This window comes from Rhinolophus hipposideros, assembly GCF_964194185.1.
Source record: "Rhinolophus hipposideros genome assembly, chromosome: 12".
Classification (NCBI taxonomy): Eukaryota; Metazoa; Chordata; class Mammalia; order Chiroptera; family Rhinolophidae; genus Rhinolophus; species Rhinolophus hipposideros.
Genome location: NC_138058.1, coordinates 30,014,296 through 30,032,168, shown reverse-complemented (window position 1 = coordinate 30,032,168; position 17,873 = coordinate 30,014,296). Strand labels below are relative to the sequence as shown.

Below are 17,873 nucleotides of genomic sequence, written 5' to 3'. Positions count from 1 at the left end.
TCTGAACAGAGGAGAAAGAGGTCTATGCAATTATTCTCTAATCCCTGAAATCACATGAACAGTACTTTCCTGCCTCATTTATAATAAATCTTTAGTGAGTTAATCCCATTGCTCCAGTAATTCCACAGCCAACACGTTATTGAACATGCATCCATTCAGAGGAAAGAAACATGGACTAATCGTGAGATCTCTGACACTCACCCCGATTGTGCCTTCTTAAAATTCGGGTATCTGGTGGTGGTTACTCAGTGTAGGTTTCCACTGCATGAAATGTTATAAAATAAGGCTCCTGAGAGCAGCCATTATCACATATTGGTTGACATCACAGATTTTTTAAATCCCAGTTGCATTGGAGCCATGAAAAAAAAGCTCTCATCTGTAAAATCTAGTTTCCCTTTGTTATTAAAATAAATGAAGCCATTAGGCAAAATATATGCATATGATAGTGGAGTCCATCATTTGACATCATCAGAATGATGGAATTTTGCATTTTTAAAATTCAGTGCTACCACCTTAGAAGGTTTGATGTAAGGTGCAGAATCCAATGTGCTAGCGTTTCTTAAACTTTGTGCCTTATTACATACATTTTTCTCTTTAGCTTGCTTGTTTGTATATTTATCTGGACCTCCTTACACAAAAAGTAGAATTCTGGTTAAGAAGGCTAAACAAAATGCAGGCATTTCCCTTGCCCCCCCCAAAAAAAAAAAATCCTGCCATCAAATGAATTAATTGTAACTATTGATAAGCTCATATTGTGAATGTGCTGGAATTGAAATAATTTCCAAATACGTTATTTCCAAAGGTTTGTTTTTAATTACAGTGGCATTTGGTTGGCATGCAAGGGCGAGTTCTCACTCTTGATCTATCCTAGCTGGAGCCCAGGCCAAAAGATTCTCTGCTCCCTTTTCTCGAGAGCACACTTTTCTGCCAAATGTGGTGCTCGTCCCCTGCCAAGGAAGGTGGGCGAATTGCCACTTCTGACTCCCAGCCACTGAAAGACAAAGGCTCTCAACATCCCTAGGTCCAGGGAGCCAGCATGGACTTCACACCTTGGAGGTTCCAGATTATTGATTGTTTCCCCCCTAGAGACTTTATAATATGGAATATTTTCTCAGTGCCTCTGTCTGTCCCCCAGGGTGATTTAGGCACTTACAGAAGTGTGTGAACCCTTGAAAGCCGCTGGAGGGTCATTTAAGTGTCCTTACGCATCTGTCTGAGGTCTGAGCATGTCTATACTGTCGATTTTGCTGCCTGTATCTTGCTTTTTTTTTTTTTTCCAGTGTTTTCTTTTTTTTACATCCTTTTGGTAAGAACATAGTAATTATTTATTTACTTCTGTGAAGCTCAAATAAATTCAAGAAGGGCCATGGCTGTGTACAAAACATCTGATAGGGAAAACAGTCTCCTTTCCTTTTAGCAGCACCAGGTATATGATTTATGGAGAATGCCTACATAAACTGTGCAAATTGAAAATGCAGGGCTTCTAAAAAAATTATGAAGAATTTCAAGACGGCAACAGCAGCAGCACGTTAAACCAGGCATGGGGTTTTTCTTTGTGGGGGGCCTGTGTGCCCTGTGTGACTACCTTTGAAGCTCACCCTGCCTTTAGATGTTCTGGAGCTGAGTGTGTCCCAGTAAAGAGAATTGTAAGAAAACATTAAAACCTAGGGGGAAGAAATTCCCCCTAGGTTCAACATTAGAAAAATGACAAGAAATACCTAGTTTGATATTCTTCCTTAGAAACTGAGAAATACACACACACACACACACACACACACACACACACACACACACACCCCTATGTATTTTTACGTAGGTTAGCCCAACCTTTAGAGTCATCTCGGGTTCAGTTACTATTTACTAAGCACTAGATACACGCCAGGCAGGCGCTATACTAAACGACTGGACGTATGTTGTCTCAATTGACTGCCACCAGGTTTTGTCATCCTCATTTTACTGATGAGGAAGCCGAGGCCCAGAGGACGGAAATGCTTTGATCACGATGACACAGCTTGTGTGGGTTCCTGGACTTAAGCTGCAGTTACGTACCGAAATCGGTACACCTAACTGCACCTTTTGAAACCAACAACTCTTAAAATGTTTTCCTTTAGATTTGTCATTTGTCAATGTGTAACCACATCACTGAAGCAGAAATGGACTGAATTACCACCCTCCTGGCCTACGCGGGTTGTGACTTTCCGTCTAGGCCTAAATTCTTTCAGGAAGTGACTTAGGAAGAGGGAAAATTAGGCCCCTTGCATATGTAATTAGCAACCTTACGTCACATGTGAAATGGCACAGAAAGACCCACGACATAAAACAAAACTAAGTCTAGTTGTTTCATAGAGGAACAAACTACCCAGTCATGGGGTAAGGATATTTCTTTCCCAAAGCCCATTTTAGAAGGGGCAGTTGCTGTTATGTAAGGCTTTTTGGCATTACCAGTTAAATTCCTTACAGAAGTTTTTTTAGAAATGATGACAGCCAATTTAAAAGTGTTCTGCTTTGTGTGGTTGTAGTTTGGGTTCTTTGTTTTACTCTGGGGATAGAGCGATACACGTTTACACGTTAAAATGGAGGCTGGGTCCACCAACTTACGGTAGGTAGGTTTCTGACAGATGTGAGGACAGCTTTTTATTTTATCATTTACAAGGGAAACTTTGAGCTTTAGTAGCGTGTAAAGAGTACGAGACTGAAAAGTAGGAGGCCTGGCCTCCAGGCCTGAGAGCCACAACTTCCTGACCACATAGCCTGCCATGTATCCACTCGGAGTTTTGTTTTTTCTCCTATAGAATGGAGACAAAATGACCTGTTCTCCCAACGTCACCAAGTAATTGGAAGGGCTTGTCTTTGGCAAAATGTATAAAAGTTCTTCAAACATGCAAAGTGTTGCATGGATATAAGGAATCACCCAAACTCAAAAAAAAAAAAAAAAGCCTCAAACTGGTCTTCAAGTTAACTTTCATTGAATATCTTTATTTCTGCCAATTTTATCTTGGAATCTTGCTGGTGACAGGTCTGGCTCTTTCTCCCATTCATCTAAGATATCCCATGAACGTCTGTGAGATCTGTGAGAACTTCATAGAAATAAGTCCATAGCTGTGCTAGCACTTCCCTGTCCAATTAGATTGGACAACTGAGAAAACATAATTTGAGAAACAAATACTAGGAATCTGCCCAAATTTTGACTAAGACTCTTCCCTCTTCTGTAATCCACTTTGGAGACAGACAGTGAACTCACATCAGTAAATGCTTTAGGGAGTTAAAAAGGGTTTGCTTAAGAAGGTTCATAAAGATAAAGGTAATCTTATTACTAACACAATGTAAAGTTTTTAGGTTTCTTTTTTTTTTCTTAAAGGGAAATCTCTTTAGTTTGATTGAAAGATAAAGGTTTTGTTGTTAACCAAGATAAAATATAGTGCTGAATAATCTCTTAAAAATTGAAGTGTACGTTACAGAGAATAGAGATAATTAAATAGCTTAGACTACAATGGGTAAAGGGAAAAGAGTTTTCATGAAAATTAGCTTAGTAAAGGTAAATTACATTTGAATCTTAACTTCAAATCTGGGTGCTCCGCTATTTGGCATATGTTGAATTGATAATGCCTGTGTGTTAAAGAATTCTGATTGTTTCTTTTGCCTCTCTCACAGCTTATAAAAATGCAAGCAGACCCACCTAATGAATATTAATAGGAATGATGTCTAGATAACACATAAACCCCCTGGATCTGTGGACTTTGGATGGAGTAGTCAGAGAGGATTTCTGTGGCTTTATTTAATACCAAATTTACATACTTTTAAAGAATAAACATCATCTTAATATTTTAATATCAATATTCCAAAGTGGAGATTTTAGTGAAATAAAAAGCTTAATTTTCCTTCCCTGAACATTATATTCACCACTGCCTGCATTTTAAGAGACAGGAAACTGTTAGCTAAAAAAGAAATTAACTTAATCCCCCTTCATTAAGTTCCAGTCCTTTTTTGTTACTTAGAGACAAGTAATAATTATACCCGCAGCAATGCAAAGCATGTTTTACACTTTTGTTACACAAAAGAACTGCAGTTGTTAAGGTGACAGCAAAAGAAAATGAGAACACTGATAAATACTGATATATTTTTTTCTTAAATCTTCTCTAACTCTTAAAAGTAAATTTCACTCAGGTGTCTGAGTGGCATTTTAATTCATTAACAGCAAAAATCTACACATGTGATTTCAGAAAATGTCAATCAACTAGATAAACAATATTTTCCCAGCTAAGGTTATAAACACAGCAGCTAAGTGGGTGGAAGAGATCTACAAAGGTTCTTTTAGAATGCACAAAAGGTGGGCATTTTGTTTTCAAGTTGTTGTTTTTAGATGGAAATTTTAGCAAGTACACAGTACATCTCAGAAGTGTATATTTATTTAAAGCACATTCTCTCTCTCTCTCTTTCACTCTCTCTCTTTCTCTCTGGCATTGTGAAAAGAGTTTTTAAATTTTAGCTTTACAAAGGGGGGGGGGATCATTAAAATGTAGTTTGTACCATTCCATTCCATTATTTGTCATCTTTATGGCTGTTCCGTAGTTTTCATTGCACCTTTAATGGTAAGCGTGGTCAGGAGAGGTGAGCGGGAATGTGCACATACTTGGCTGCCGGTGCTGCTGACAGTGTCTGCTCGCTGGGCTTCCGTCCACGTCCCTGTAGATGTTAATGTCCCCACAGACTGCTGGCAGCCTGCTTCCAGCTGTGGCAGGCATGATGCAGTGAATTGCTTTTGAATGTTCTTTACTCAAATAGGCAGTAATTACAAGCTTAAAGAGGTTTAGTGGTCCAGTAAACTACATAATCACCCCTGAATTAGCCTGGGCTCATCAGTTGCAGTCCAGCAAGCTCCAGTCTGCTGTTTGTATGCAGCCTTCATCACATAGCAACCTGATCAGCAGGTGTGGAACAGCCAGAGTCCCCCATAAACACAACTGTCTACTGGGGACAATGATCTCTAATGAGATGAGGCTACACCATCACTGTAATTTAAGTGGGAAAATTAGCACTAGACAATGAGTACCAGTTCCAGGGGTCTTTAGTCATATGGGGAGCAGCAGATTCTCTCTCTCTCTCTCTCTCTCTCTCTCTCTCTCTCTCTCTCTCTCATCTCTCTCTACGTCTCTCTCTATCTCTATCTCTCTCTTTATCTCTAGCTTTCTCTCTTTCTCGGAAAAATCTCACCAAATGTACTGCTTTTCCTTCTATCTTATGGCTACTTTATTCTTCAATACAAGGATTTTTCCTGAATATTTAATGCTGGACGGGGCATCTGTAAAGGCAGAAACTGTCAACAGATTCATTCCAAAATGGTATCATTGTATTTCATCTTCCTTGTCTCAAAACCTTTTCACTTTGATTTTTAAAGTGGAAAAAAAAAAGTGTTCTTCGCGTTGGGGATAGGTCTCCTTTTAGCTGGCATGCTCTGTGAAATAGTAGAGATGAGCTGTATGTAGTTTAGGAAAAGATCCTTACTTTGTTGGAGTTTATCATATAACTCAGTCATGAACTTTGTTTTCAGAAAAGTGGTCCATTATGGTGTGCCATTGTTTTGTTTTATTTGTTAAAGTGAACTTCTTGGGTAAGAGACTGTGTGTCAAAACAGTCTCCTTTATCCTGTCTTCAGTCCTCTGCTAGGTCCTGTAAGATGGAGAACGTGAATTTTATTACATTGCAGTTGGCGAGTGAAGGGAACCTTTGTAACAAACCCAACAACAACATAGAGTGGATTACGGAGAAACTTAGGGGGAAATTATACACGCTAGCAAAGGCAAACAATAACACAGTAATTAAGAGCATGGGCTCTGGAACTTTTTAGTGTCAAATCCCACCCAGCTCCATCCTACTTGCAAGTGACTTAGACTTTGTGCCTCAGTTTCCTCATCTGTAACAGAAAGGTAAAAACATTTACCCCAAAGGCTTGTGATAAGATTAAATGAGTGAATACTTGTAAAACACTGAGAATATTGCCTGGTACAGGGTAAGCATTCTATAAATGTCAGTTAGATAAAGTAAATAAAAGCTGTACTGTTTTGGGATTTGTAAAACTGAGTGAGAAGGATGAATAATTGTTGAATTGGGGCTACTACTTTTCTGATGTTTATCTGAAGTCATGTACATATAAATGCTAGTAGAAGCATTTGGGGTGTCTCTAACTTCGACAGCACTCATTTATTCAGACAACAAATATTTATTGGGCAAAGGACTGAGCTAGTTGCATTGTAAATGGGAATAGCATTTGTGTGCTTTTATTAGTATTTGCCTAAAATGAAATGATTCCAAATGTAATTTAACTCATATTTGATTAAGAATCACATAAGAAATGAAATTAATTGGCAAAAAGAAAACACAAAAAAAACCAACAACCCAACCCACAACAATTTACAATTTATTCCAAAGCAGACAATTTAAGGCATATTGTACTTGGATGGAATAGCTGGCATTTGTTTCTATAACCCTTAAAGAATGCTCTAACCTACCATCATTCCTGTATTTATAAGCAATGCTACAAGTACTAATAAAGTGATGGACATATTAATTTCCATTGAGTTTTGTATCTTGTACCAGAATTTCCTGTTGCTTCCATTAATAGAACTGAGTTATAGACATAAAACACACACACATACATTAAGATGATAGCTTCTATATAAAATGAGCAGTAATCATCATATATATTCATGATTTACCCATCAGGAATGAGTGGGGTTGCTCCTCCCATCATTTAAAAAACAAAATAGTTTGGAATTGAGTTTTCCCAACTTGTCTGTTACCACCAAGTTTCAAATTGCAGCTCTACTACTTACCAGCGGTGTGAACTTGAGAAAGTTATTTGTCCTTTCTGTGCCCAATTTTCCTCATCTATAAAATGGTATAATAGTTGTGCCTATCCCATAAAGTTTTGTGAGGATTAAATGAGTTAATACATGTGAAGTATTTGGAACAATGACTTGTATTTCCTCACATGTTACTGTTATGACTTCTCCCACTCTTACTAACATTACTGAGCTATGATTTATAAAGTCCTTTGGATGGACGCCAGAGGGAGAATGTAAAGGTGAGGTTCTGGTGAACCAGCTTTCATCCCTACCTCATGATCTTTGCCTGCAGGGATGGTGGATAGGAGAGCAGTATCTTTCTCCTGAACAGAAATATTCAGTCACTGCTCACTACAATTAATTTTGTTCATGCTCCATTATATTTTTAAAATGTTTAGTTTATAAAATGGAATGGAGAAATGGGAAAGAAACATCAGTGGGAGTGTAGCCAAGTGGAGAAACTCAGGGGAGGGCTGACCTGGCCCCTGAACTAAGCATCTGTGAGCTCTAGTGCATGTTTTGTGACCTAGCCAAGCCTCAACTTCCTCATCTGTGAAATGGAGCTGAGCCCAGTCCCTACTCACAGGAGTCACCAAGAGTAGAAATACATTGGTCCTACTGACAAACAGAGTTCAAATGAACTATTATTTCATATAGGGAGGGCTTTCAATGAGGACACCAAAGAAAAGCATGAGTTTTCTCCCCCATTCTCATCCCCACCTTACTACTCCTCCCACCCTGTTTTTCTTATTGGACTTTTTCTTGTTGGACTTTTTCCTGGCCATGGTCTTCTACTAAGACAATCAACATTCAGGGAGTTGATTAATAATCATATTTGTTGCAAAATAATGTTTGCACTCTTTATGAATTGTAATACTTTTAGGAGGAGGATATAAGTAGAGTCAAAATTTAATGTCTTTAATGCATATACTCAAAAAATACTCCAAAAAATGTATACACATTTTAAGAAAGGAAAAAACTGTATTAAAATGGTAATACTCAATATATACTGATAACAAAAGATGAATACAAGTCACATTTGGCTTCTGTAATAACAAGAGGTGCTCAAAGTAGTTACCATCAGTGTAATTTTAATAGTTTTTTCCTTTCTTAAAATGGGTATACATTTTGGGGGCACCCTCTGTATACTCATATAGCTAATAAAGAATAGATCTAAGCTACTGTTATTATTATAGAATTGCAAGCAACTTAAAAAAATCCCCAATACAAAGAACTAGAACTATGAAATCTCTTATTACAAGTATTTTTTCTTTATTTAGTGTTTTTATTTCATATTTAATTGATATTTACAAGAAATTAAAAGATCATATAGGTGAGACAGGCAAGGCATTGTAGTATTGGCCTCTTATAACTGACTATGCAACAACGTTCTCACTGCTATGTAATATAAAGATAATCTCACTGGTGCAAAAGTAAAGATTGCTAGGAAATACTACCCAGTGTTCAACTTTTCCTTCCACACTGTTGTCCTTTTCATATGATAAGATCAATTTTAGAGATTCCTACCAGACTTCCCTACCTGCACACTTCCACTAGAAACTTCTTAGAACCACTGCTGGGTATACGGAGGGATTGTCTGGAAAATGGCTTGACGAGGCTTCAGAAAATGCAAGTGCTGCCCAATCAGTGGGGCAGAGTGAGTCTGAGCAACGAGGCAAACTGCGCGTTGGTTGAAAGCAGATCGAAATCCTGTGACTTCACTGATGGCGCTCCAAACATGTTGAGCTTCTTAGCCAGTACTCACACCACTGTTCTTTGGATACCAGCATGTGTGAGGACGCAGGACTCAACCACTATGCATTCAGGCTATGTTCTCCGACTGCATGGTGCACTGCTTTTGTAATGCAAATGGTAGGCACAAAGTGTCTCTTTGATAATGTGCAGTCAGAAGACAAAAAAGCATTCACTGAAACAGTAAAACTAATTCATAAAGCTTGAAGACAATTGGGAAGCATTATGGATTTTTTTAAAGGGAAAAAGTATCCTAGATCAATGTAATTGTCACAGTGTAAGCTAGTCATAGTCAAGGCATAAGAAGGAAATGGCGGCAAGTTTATTTAAAGTGGGAGAAGTCTTTTTAGGCAAAAAATTTTATCTTAAATATAAACATATTTGGTTAGCAAGTTTCTGCGTATGCTCTGAGAGGTCACACATATAACTGGTTGTTTTTCATTTAAATCTGCAATATCCCCTTAGTGACAAAAACTCAGTAGAAGTTTTAAAAGAACACAGAGAGATAATGGTTAAAAGCCATATGGTAGTTTTTTTTTTTTCTTTAAAGGGAGTATCTCTCCATCACATACCAGAGTTTAGCTCAAGGTCAACTTATATTAATGCATTAAACTTAGCTGTGGAGGAGGCAAAGGGCTGGAGGAAAAAGGATAAAAGAAGTTCCGAAATTGTTCTTCCAACATATTCAGCCCAGCAACAGAACATTGCCTTGATAAGGGTTATATTGGACAGTTGCCATAATTCCTCCTGTTAGATCAGCTCCCCCGGTACCTATTCCCATACCTTTTAAAGTATAGCATGTAACATTTTGCTTGAAAATTGCTTCCACCTCTATTGCTTTGTTATAGCTGTTTTGCAGTTTCAGTATAGAGGCAGTTCTGTGTCACAAGAAATTACTAATCTGAGGCTTGAGAAGGGGCAGTGTAGCCTTCCATTATCTCACCAGCGAGCTCTGTACAGGATTATTTTCAAATTTCCTACTGCCATTACAATGTGCTGTTAGAGTGGGCAAATCAGTGAGGGAGGGAACGTTATTGAAACATGGTTACCAGGGTAGATAAGATAAAGTTCATCACTGTGTTGGCATCCGCATTTGCAGTCAGGGGTGGAAAATTTGATGAAAGGAGTACATTTGGTCAAGGATGTGGTGAAGATATAAGGCTGGACATTTTCCATCTGTGTATACTGAAGAGTTTCTCTTTTCCCATTGATGCTCTTCCGAAAGAGTCTGGTTGATTGTTTAAATAAATACACTTTCCTCCATTGCATTGTAAACTTGTAAATACCAGACAATCAATATCAGAATCCCACTCGCATTCTATCCTCAGGAAATAAAATTGGAATTGTGCAGAGATAACTTTCTTTAGAAAGTTGTCATTTTCTGTCACTTTTCTGTTCTTTGGAGCTGGTAAAATGACAGTTCAGACTTAACTGTTACATAAGCTATTTTTCAATCTTTTTCCCCCAGACATCCTTTATTTCTGTTACACAGGACATACATTCCAGGAATCATTTCATTCTTAGGGGGTTAGTAAGCAATCATTGCTATCCTGGGTCATTATTAGAAGTCGCACTGCAGATCTGGAAGCACGTGAAGAGTCAGCAAACAGTTTATATTTCAGCAAGAGACTTCTAATGGAAGAGAGGAATCAGGGTGTTGATTATTGAAATAAAGATGACCCTCGTGTGAGTTATCGCCTTTTGCGCCTTTCGCTGGGGTTCCGCTGCCCACAAGCCACTTCTTTTCCCTGTGAGTCCAGCATCTCTTCTCTCCCCAGCAAGCCAGCCTAATACACGTGTGCAGGTTTAATGCTGGAAGGGAGGGTCAGCTTTACCCATACATAATCACTGTTTTATGGCTTTCACTCATTCCTGAGGTGTTAATGCAGATCAAATGGGAAACACTCGAGAAAGGACCCTTGCAGCTACTGCACAGGCTAGCTCTCCGCTGGCTCAATCGTTAATTCTTATTGTAAGATCTAAAGGTAATTTTGTTTGCTCTCTCTTAATGCATTGCAGTTCTCCCAGTGGTCCTTGCATATCCTTTCTCAAATTCCCATCTTCATCAATTGTTTGCAAATAATTAAGCTTTTAAAAGATAATGGCATGAGGCTAAATGTACACAACAAAGGTGAGATCTCCTGTCACTGTTTATTGGACCAGTCAAATTCGCTTTGATATCCCAGAGTGATTAGGATTGCTGTATCTGGGAAGTGCCATCAGTCTTTCCTTCACAAGAACCTACTGGTCTCTCTTACACTAGTATCCTTGCCAGTGAGGTGCTGTAACAGGAAAGGTGTTCGGGAGAATGGCAAGGGGTGACCTTGGCCCGTGGTTGCAATAGTTTGGAATGAATTTCCCATTTTCTTCCTAAAATGGCACTTCTCTTTATCTCTTGTAAAACGACATCTACCTTTGCCCATCTTATGGCCTCCCAAGCCCGGGTGGAATGCAAGAGGACTTTGAATGTTTTTACAGCAGCCTTTTCTGTGCAGTGTTGGGTGTTTGTCCAGTCAGTGTTTTTTGTTTTGTTTTTAAGTCGACAAAGGAGTATCTCATACTGTCCCCAAAAAGCTTATCTGGTAAAGATGCATAGGATTTAAGATATTTAAACATACTGGATTTCAGTTAAAAAACTGACTTCTTTGTAGATTTTTGTCTGACTGTGGAGTAGATCTCTGAAGTCATGGCTTTCATGTGATTCTGGCAATTACATATTTTTTTCAGGAAATTGAAAGTTTGTGGGACATGATGGCCAAGAACTATGAGAAAGAAAAAACCATTCAGTTGACCTACCATAGACAAAGGTTTCGGTATTTTGTCGATACCTTTCCTACCCCTTAACAATGACCAGATTATTGTGACATTTAGTTTCATACGGGCTCATTCATTTCTATTAAAAAAATATATCCCGAACAACTGAAAATTGTTTAATGGAGATAGAGTGCTGGGTCTCCATAGCTTGAGGCTGCCTTGCAATTATGCTGCATGAAATTAGATACAGTTTGTTCCAATTACTTAAAATCAGATCACATGAAAAGTGACAGAGAGAAAAAAGGGTAGAACTTTCCCGTTTTATGATATTTAAATTAAGAAATCAGAAACTGCGTGACGTGAAAATAACATCTAAACTTGTACTGAAATTTTGAGGGCTCTTTGAAGCGATAACAATTCAGGTAATTTTAATGATCCAAAGAGAATTTTCCTGACACCACTTGCATAAATAAAATGTGAATTCCATTTGCTTTATAAGAATGGATCTAAAACTTGCTCACAAACAGGCATGCAAGAATACTCTTGAAAACACAGCACAAATAAGTGACTGTGACAATTCTCGATTTTCAAAGTAACTAAAGGTAAATGGCATAAATATTAATTTTTATCCAGTTCTGGTTGTAATATTAAGATACAACTAACAAGACAGAGCAACGGCGTTGCCATCCAGCTATCGTGAAGAGAGACTGTTGACATATTTATTAATTCTATTGAAAATCACTGAAAGAGATTTCCATAGGACCTGCAAAACTGTAAGCAAAATACAGAAAATGTTATAGATTTGAAAGGACTTGTGTAATCAGTCTGCAACGCAATATGGCAAATACAGTAAGTCCTCACTGAACATTGTCAATAGGTTCTTAGACTTTAATCAAAACAACATCTACTGAAATCAGTTTTACCATAGGCTAATGATATAACCAAGAGCTAAGTTCCTACAGCATTTCATCAACATTATAAGGAAATGACATTGAATGAAATGACTTTATTCAAGGACCTGCTCCAGGGACAACAGCTGGATGCTAAAATGTGCATATTCCCAAATCAGGCTTATATTCTGGAAGAATTGCTAGCCTCAGTAGCCTGTGACTTTAATGGCTCTTAGGACTCCAGTTGACAGAATTGAGGATTGGAAAAGTTGTCCCCTGTTCAAAGTCTCACAGTGAGCGAGTAGCAGCATAATTTATACAATATAACACAGTCATTTATGCCAATTATAATTCTTCAACCAGTGTAGACATGGAACTACTATATAGCACACCTTAATTCGGTATTCTATTCATAGGCTAAGCGATTCATTTGGTTTGTATTGTGTGGGAAGCCTTCACGCAGTGGGAGTTAGGTTTTAAAGCTGGGGCAGTGGATTGCTCTTAGCTCAGTATCCAATCATGAGATTTCACCTCTGATGACTGGCATTGAGTAGGGAGATTGTCATGTATGATCTTAGCCAATTATGAGGCTTATATACTTTTATTTGAGAAGAGTTGGTCAACATCACTTTTAGGAATAAAGTGAGGAACGTAGTGTTGTGGATTTCTGATGGGATTATTTACACCTCTTGTGGGCTTTGAACAAACGTATTATATGTTTTGCTGTAACATCTGAGTGGTGAGTATCTTTGTATTATGGCAAGTCACAGCCATTCCTCTATTCCACAAATGTTTGCAGAGTTTTCGGTTATGCTCGTCTGGGATTTCAGGATGGTGAACAAAAAAGCCATGGGCTTTGGAGTTGCTAAATGAGTGGGAAGAGAAACATTAACAAGAAAACAAGTAATCAGAACAAGTGTTTCAGCAAGCGATGCTTGCTATTAGGGAAAAAAGCAAAGACTGATGGGGGAGTGATGAGGTGGGCTAGTGGAGAGTGGAGTGGGTAAGGCTTGGCATTCGAGCTGAGATGTGCAAGTCACACTGGAGTGGCAGCCTGAATAGCTAATGGAGTAGCAAGCTTGAGGTATTGGAACCATGGGAAGGAAGACTGTGTGGCTGGGCAGGAGGCTGGGGTGGGGGTGAGGAGAAGGCCACAAAATCCAAGAGGTAGGCAGGGCTGGATAGTGGTGGGCCTTGCAAGTCATGCTAAGCAGTCTGGAGGTTTTTGAGCAGGGGCCACGAGTAGAGATTACGGAAGGTGTTTGCCACCTCTCTTTCATGGTGAGGCTTAGACACTGGAAGGGAAACAGGAAGTATCACTGTGTTGTGTGGCCGCTGACCATACCTTCCCCTGGTCAGTTTCCTCACCTGTAAAACAGGAGGAACAATGGATTCCATTTATGTCCCTCAAAGGGATATAACGGGGATTAATTACCATCCTGACTGTAATATACTTGGACCTCTGTAGAGAAAGGCACTATATTCCATGAAAGCAAAGCCTTATTCTAATTGTGTATTTATTGATTAAGTGACAATCAAAGATAATGCTTATGGGAAAAATTGCTACATCTCTGCTCTCCACAAACGAATCCCATGAGTATAGATATAGCACATATTTAAACTTACATATAAGAGCATTAAAGTGGTCATTAATGAGTCTTCTTAGCATCTAATCAGGTATTATTAGTGAGATTAAAGGCTATGTTAATTAACATTCAATAGACCAGAATTTAGTTTCCAATGGCACAGATAGTTAAATTGAGCATTAGGGGTGCCCTTTCCCGTTCATAAGAGAATAGGTAGTTGACTATTAGAACATTTTTTACTTTGGGAGAGTTTATTGGGATGCAGTGTTTCAAACTAGCCAGCATCTCCATAGATGAAAACTATGTCCTTAGCTGTGTCCTCTCAGGCTTTAGAAATGTGTATTTCAGATTTCGATATAATTGATTATTGAACAAGAAGTATTTGTACCCAAACGAATTTCAGTAGAATTCCAAACATCCTTACAAGAAGGTATGGATTTCATTTTATGATCTAATCCGGTAATACTTTTTCATCCTATTTTATGAGGAACATAGCTGGGCTTGTTCGTAGCATGCAAAATATGCTGGTCTTTGACCTTATATTGGCCTATGTTCAGGATTCCAGCATGTGTTGACATTCAGATATGGAAACAAACTTTGGTTGAATGTGGTTTGTTTGTGCTTTTCAGAAGAGCTAAATGAATAATGGTTAAAAAAAAATGCACCCACTTTGATTTTGATATTTGCATCTACTAGAAATCTGGTGTTTGGAGGAAGAATGTCATGCCAACAAAGTGCTTAACTACTGGGGATCTTAGCTGAAATTTTTGGTCCAAAAGGTTCAGCTTTAGAAGCCTGTGGTTCTAATAAAAATAGTACATCAAGGTGGTACACTTTTGTATTGTCAAAAGGGCTTGTCTTCATTTTAATCCTATAACACAGAATGAAGACCATACTAAACTTTCTGTGTTTGCAACAAATAAACAAATAAAGGATAAACTCAGTATCAAGGTTCTGCAAGTATCCTAAGTAGCCATTTATACACTTCACTAATCTTTGTAATTGGCTTGTCTTTTACTGCCATTAATTAGATGATGTAGTATTCCATTAATAAAAGTGACACACCTCAGCATTTTTACCTTTAATTATAGACTTCACTAGGCACTTAGGTTAGTGACCAGTAGCCTAGATGTTGCCTGATATACACATCTCTCCCTCTTTTTTTTTAAATAGAGCATATCTGTGTATTGTTGAATCCCTAGCTCCTACTGTTGCACCTGACATGTACTGTGCATACCTTATCTGTCCAAAGTATATGTGCATACACCTGTCTTTTTTGTTCTCTTTCAGCACCCTTACCCTTCTGAAGAACAGAAAAAGCAGTTGGCACAAGACACAGGACTCACCATCCTTCAAGTGAACAATTGGTAAGTAATTTGGCTTTGTGTGTATATACAATTTGCTTCCCCCTCTGGCAACCTGCAGCTAAGGTTTTGCAAGAAGAAGATACCCAGTTGTTGCTGTTTTCCCTCGTGGTTTGTTGATCCAAAGGTGAAAACAAACTGTGGACTGATAGGTAGAGTACTTGCTGGTGTGGAAAGGAAAATGATGTATTGCTTTCCACTTCCTTTATTAATTGACAAATTTTAGGTATAGTATATGTCAGTGTTTAATTCACGTTCGCTATGGTTCTGTGTCTCTCTCTCTATGGCTTATTTTCCCCGTTAGGATAATCGATAGAAAAAGTGGCATCATCCTATTTTCCATGAAACAAGAAAATCCACCATCACGTACCAGTCAGGTTTTAAATTCACTGAATAACTAAATTCAGTTAGATTTTGTTAGGGCTATGCATTCCAGGATAGTCCCTCTTTTCCTCTTATCTCCCATCTCTCGAAAAGGAGACATTGCTTATGTTTCTACTTTGAAGCTCTTCAAAACCTGATACATCTCTGGACGTGCAATTCTATATAAATGTGTAAATACCTGATTTGGGAAGAAGCTGAGATTACGTACTAAGAACCAGCCAACAAATTTCTGACTTAATGTATAGCAGTGTGGCAAGGAGGCTTCAAGAAAGTGTGATTTATTACCCTTTGTGAATGTGCTGAAAGCTAGGTTCATATAATCACCCAGAGCTAGTGTCACATTTGAAGGGTATCGAAATCCAATATCCTCTAAAACTAAGTGTATCTAATTAATTGTCCTAATATTTTTAGATTAGTGTTTATGATGGGGAAACCTTATCCTCTTTGAAGTAAAATCCAAAAAACGGCCCAAAGCCTGGTTTGGAAAGGGGAGAATTGGGAAAGCCAGTTTGTAGATAGAAGTGTTTCTTTCTGTTCAATAAGTGTCAAAGATTAATATTACAGAATCTCTGATTACATGGCCTAATCCATTTTGGTGAATAAATTTGTTCTTGATGTCCATTGCACCTACATTAACAGACCCTTCTCTGTTAGAGAGCCTGGGAGCCTTTGGGAGAGATTTCAGATATATTAAACTCCATTACAGAAAATGTAATTTCTGTCAATATAATCCCATGTATTCTTCAATTTAGTATTTTAGAGATAACAAGCTACTTACAATATATTTGCCTTTGGAGGATTAATTTACAAAGTGCACTATCTTTCAGACACAGACAGATTCACATAAGCATTGCTTGTAAGGGTTATCAATTTCTGTGACCTTACCTCAGACTTGGGAGATCAATTTTTTGCAGCCCTTTTTAGTCAAGTGGATAGAGAACCAATGGAAGACATACTAGACCTAAATGCGTTACTAGGAGTTGGGTCACTGCTGAGGTTTTGTGTTGTGTTTGCCTATTTTCACCTGCTATTGTATCTGAAATTGCAAGACTGTTGGTACTATATATTTGAACTTCGTCTTTCAAATTCTTCTGGATGCCATTATAGAGGAGACCATCAATTTTGCACGCATACCTAAATTCATATATAGTTTCAGAGTTCAACTGATGGTGAGGCAATTTTAATACAATAAAGGCTGTATAAATGTCATATTTCCCTGGGAAATGTTCCCATGTGAGGGCCAAGGAGTGGCAGGGTGAGCTCTAATTACAGAAAACAAAGAACGGCCATTCGGGTGATCTGTCACACATGCCAAGTCTCGTCCTCCTCACTGTTGCTAGCAAATTCACCCACAAACATACATAGTTACCAGAGAACAAATTCCAATACAAGTTTGCTTTCTACAGGTAGACAATCTAATAGGATATTTCCTGTAGATGCAAGGTCAGGCAGGCATTCCTGGGGCACCAAGCAGTGGGCAATTTGTTCTTTTCCTAGATTCTGCGCACAGTCAGTGATCACAATCCGACTTCCTCAGCTTTGCAATTAAAAGGGGCAAAAAGGACCTTAAAAAAGTTATAATATGTGCCACGTAATAATTTTTCAAAGTATATGCAGACTTTACCCTAAACTCCATACTGATGTTCAATTCTGTACAGTTACATAACTTAAAAATCACTTTTGCTTTGTTATGTGGTACGTAAGCACAATTCTGTTCTCTCTCAGGTGGCACTGTGTAATGTGCATGTGTTCTCTCTACTTCTCTAAGGAGTTAGAAGTGACTTCTGCTTGCACTTCATTGCTTCGGATTTGGCAACTGTTTCAACTCTCACAACTCTGTGGTAGAGAATTTCCCTCAAGTAACGAAAAGCTGTAAGAGATACTGTTTCTCTCAAGTTTGATGAATAATGACATTTCCATGTTTGATTTGAGTTTTTAATGGCTTATTCGTTTTTCATCCCCACCTTCTCCTTTTAAGGAGCTGGTAATAGGTTTCTTTAGGCTTTGAGTAGGAAATCTGATGAAAAAATGGGGAAACCCAGATGGTACTGTTTTGACATCACAGATCAGAGAATCTTACGCTGTGGCATGCTTGAAGACTACAAAATAGCATAGCCACTGAGTGGTTTTCATTTTACTTTATCATGATGAAAATTACACAAAGCTTTTTTGAGAGCTTGGAAACATTTTCCTGTGTTGAGCTTCAAGTCCAGGTTACTTCCTTCAGGAAATAATAATTAAAAAAAAAAAATCTTCGTTAATATTTTAACATTTCCCTTTTACTTCATTTAGCCACCACAT

At 38.2% G+C, this 17,873-nt stretch overlaps 1 protein-coding gene across 2 annotated transcripts in view; it reads left to right on the top strand.

Annotated features, from left to right (window-relative positions):
- Positions 1-17,873, top strand: part of MEIS1 (Meis homeobox 1) — a 133,737-nt gene that overhangs the window by 95,271 nt on the left and 20,593 nt on the right. For both annotated transcript variants that reach the window (XM_081068054.1, XM_081068055.1), the window contains exon 9: positions 15,115-15,191. In XM_081068054.1, coding sequence (XP_080924180.1) covers positions 15,115-15,191 — 77 coding nt within the window. The remainder of the gene's footprint in view (positions 1-15,114; positions 15,192-17,873) is intronic.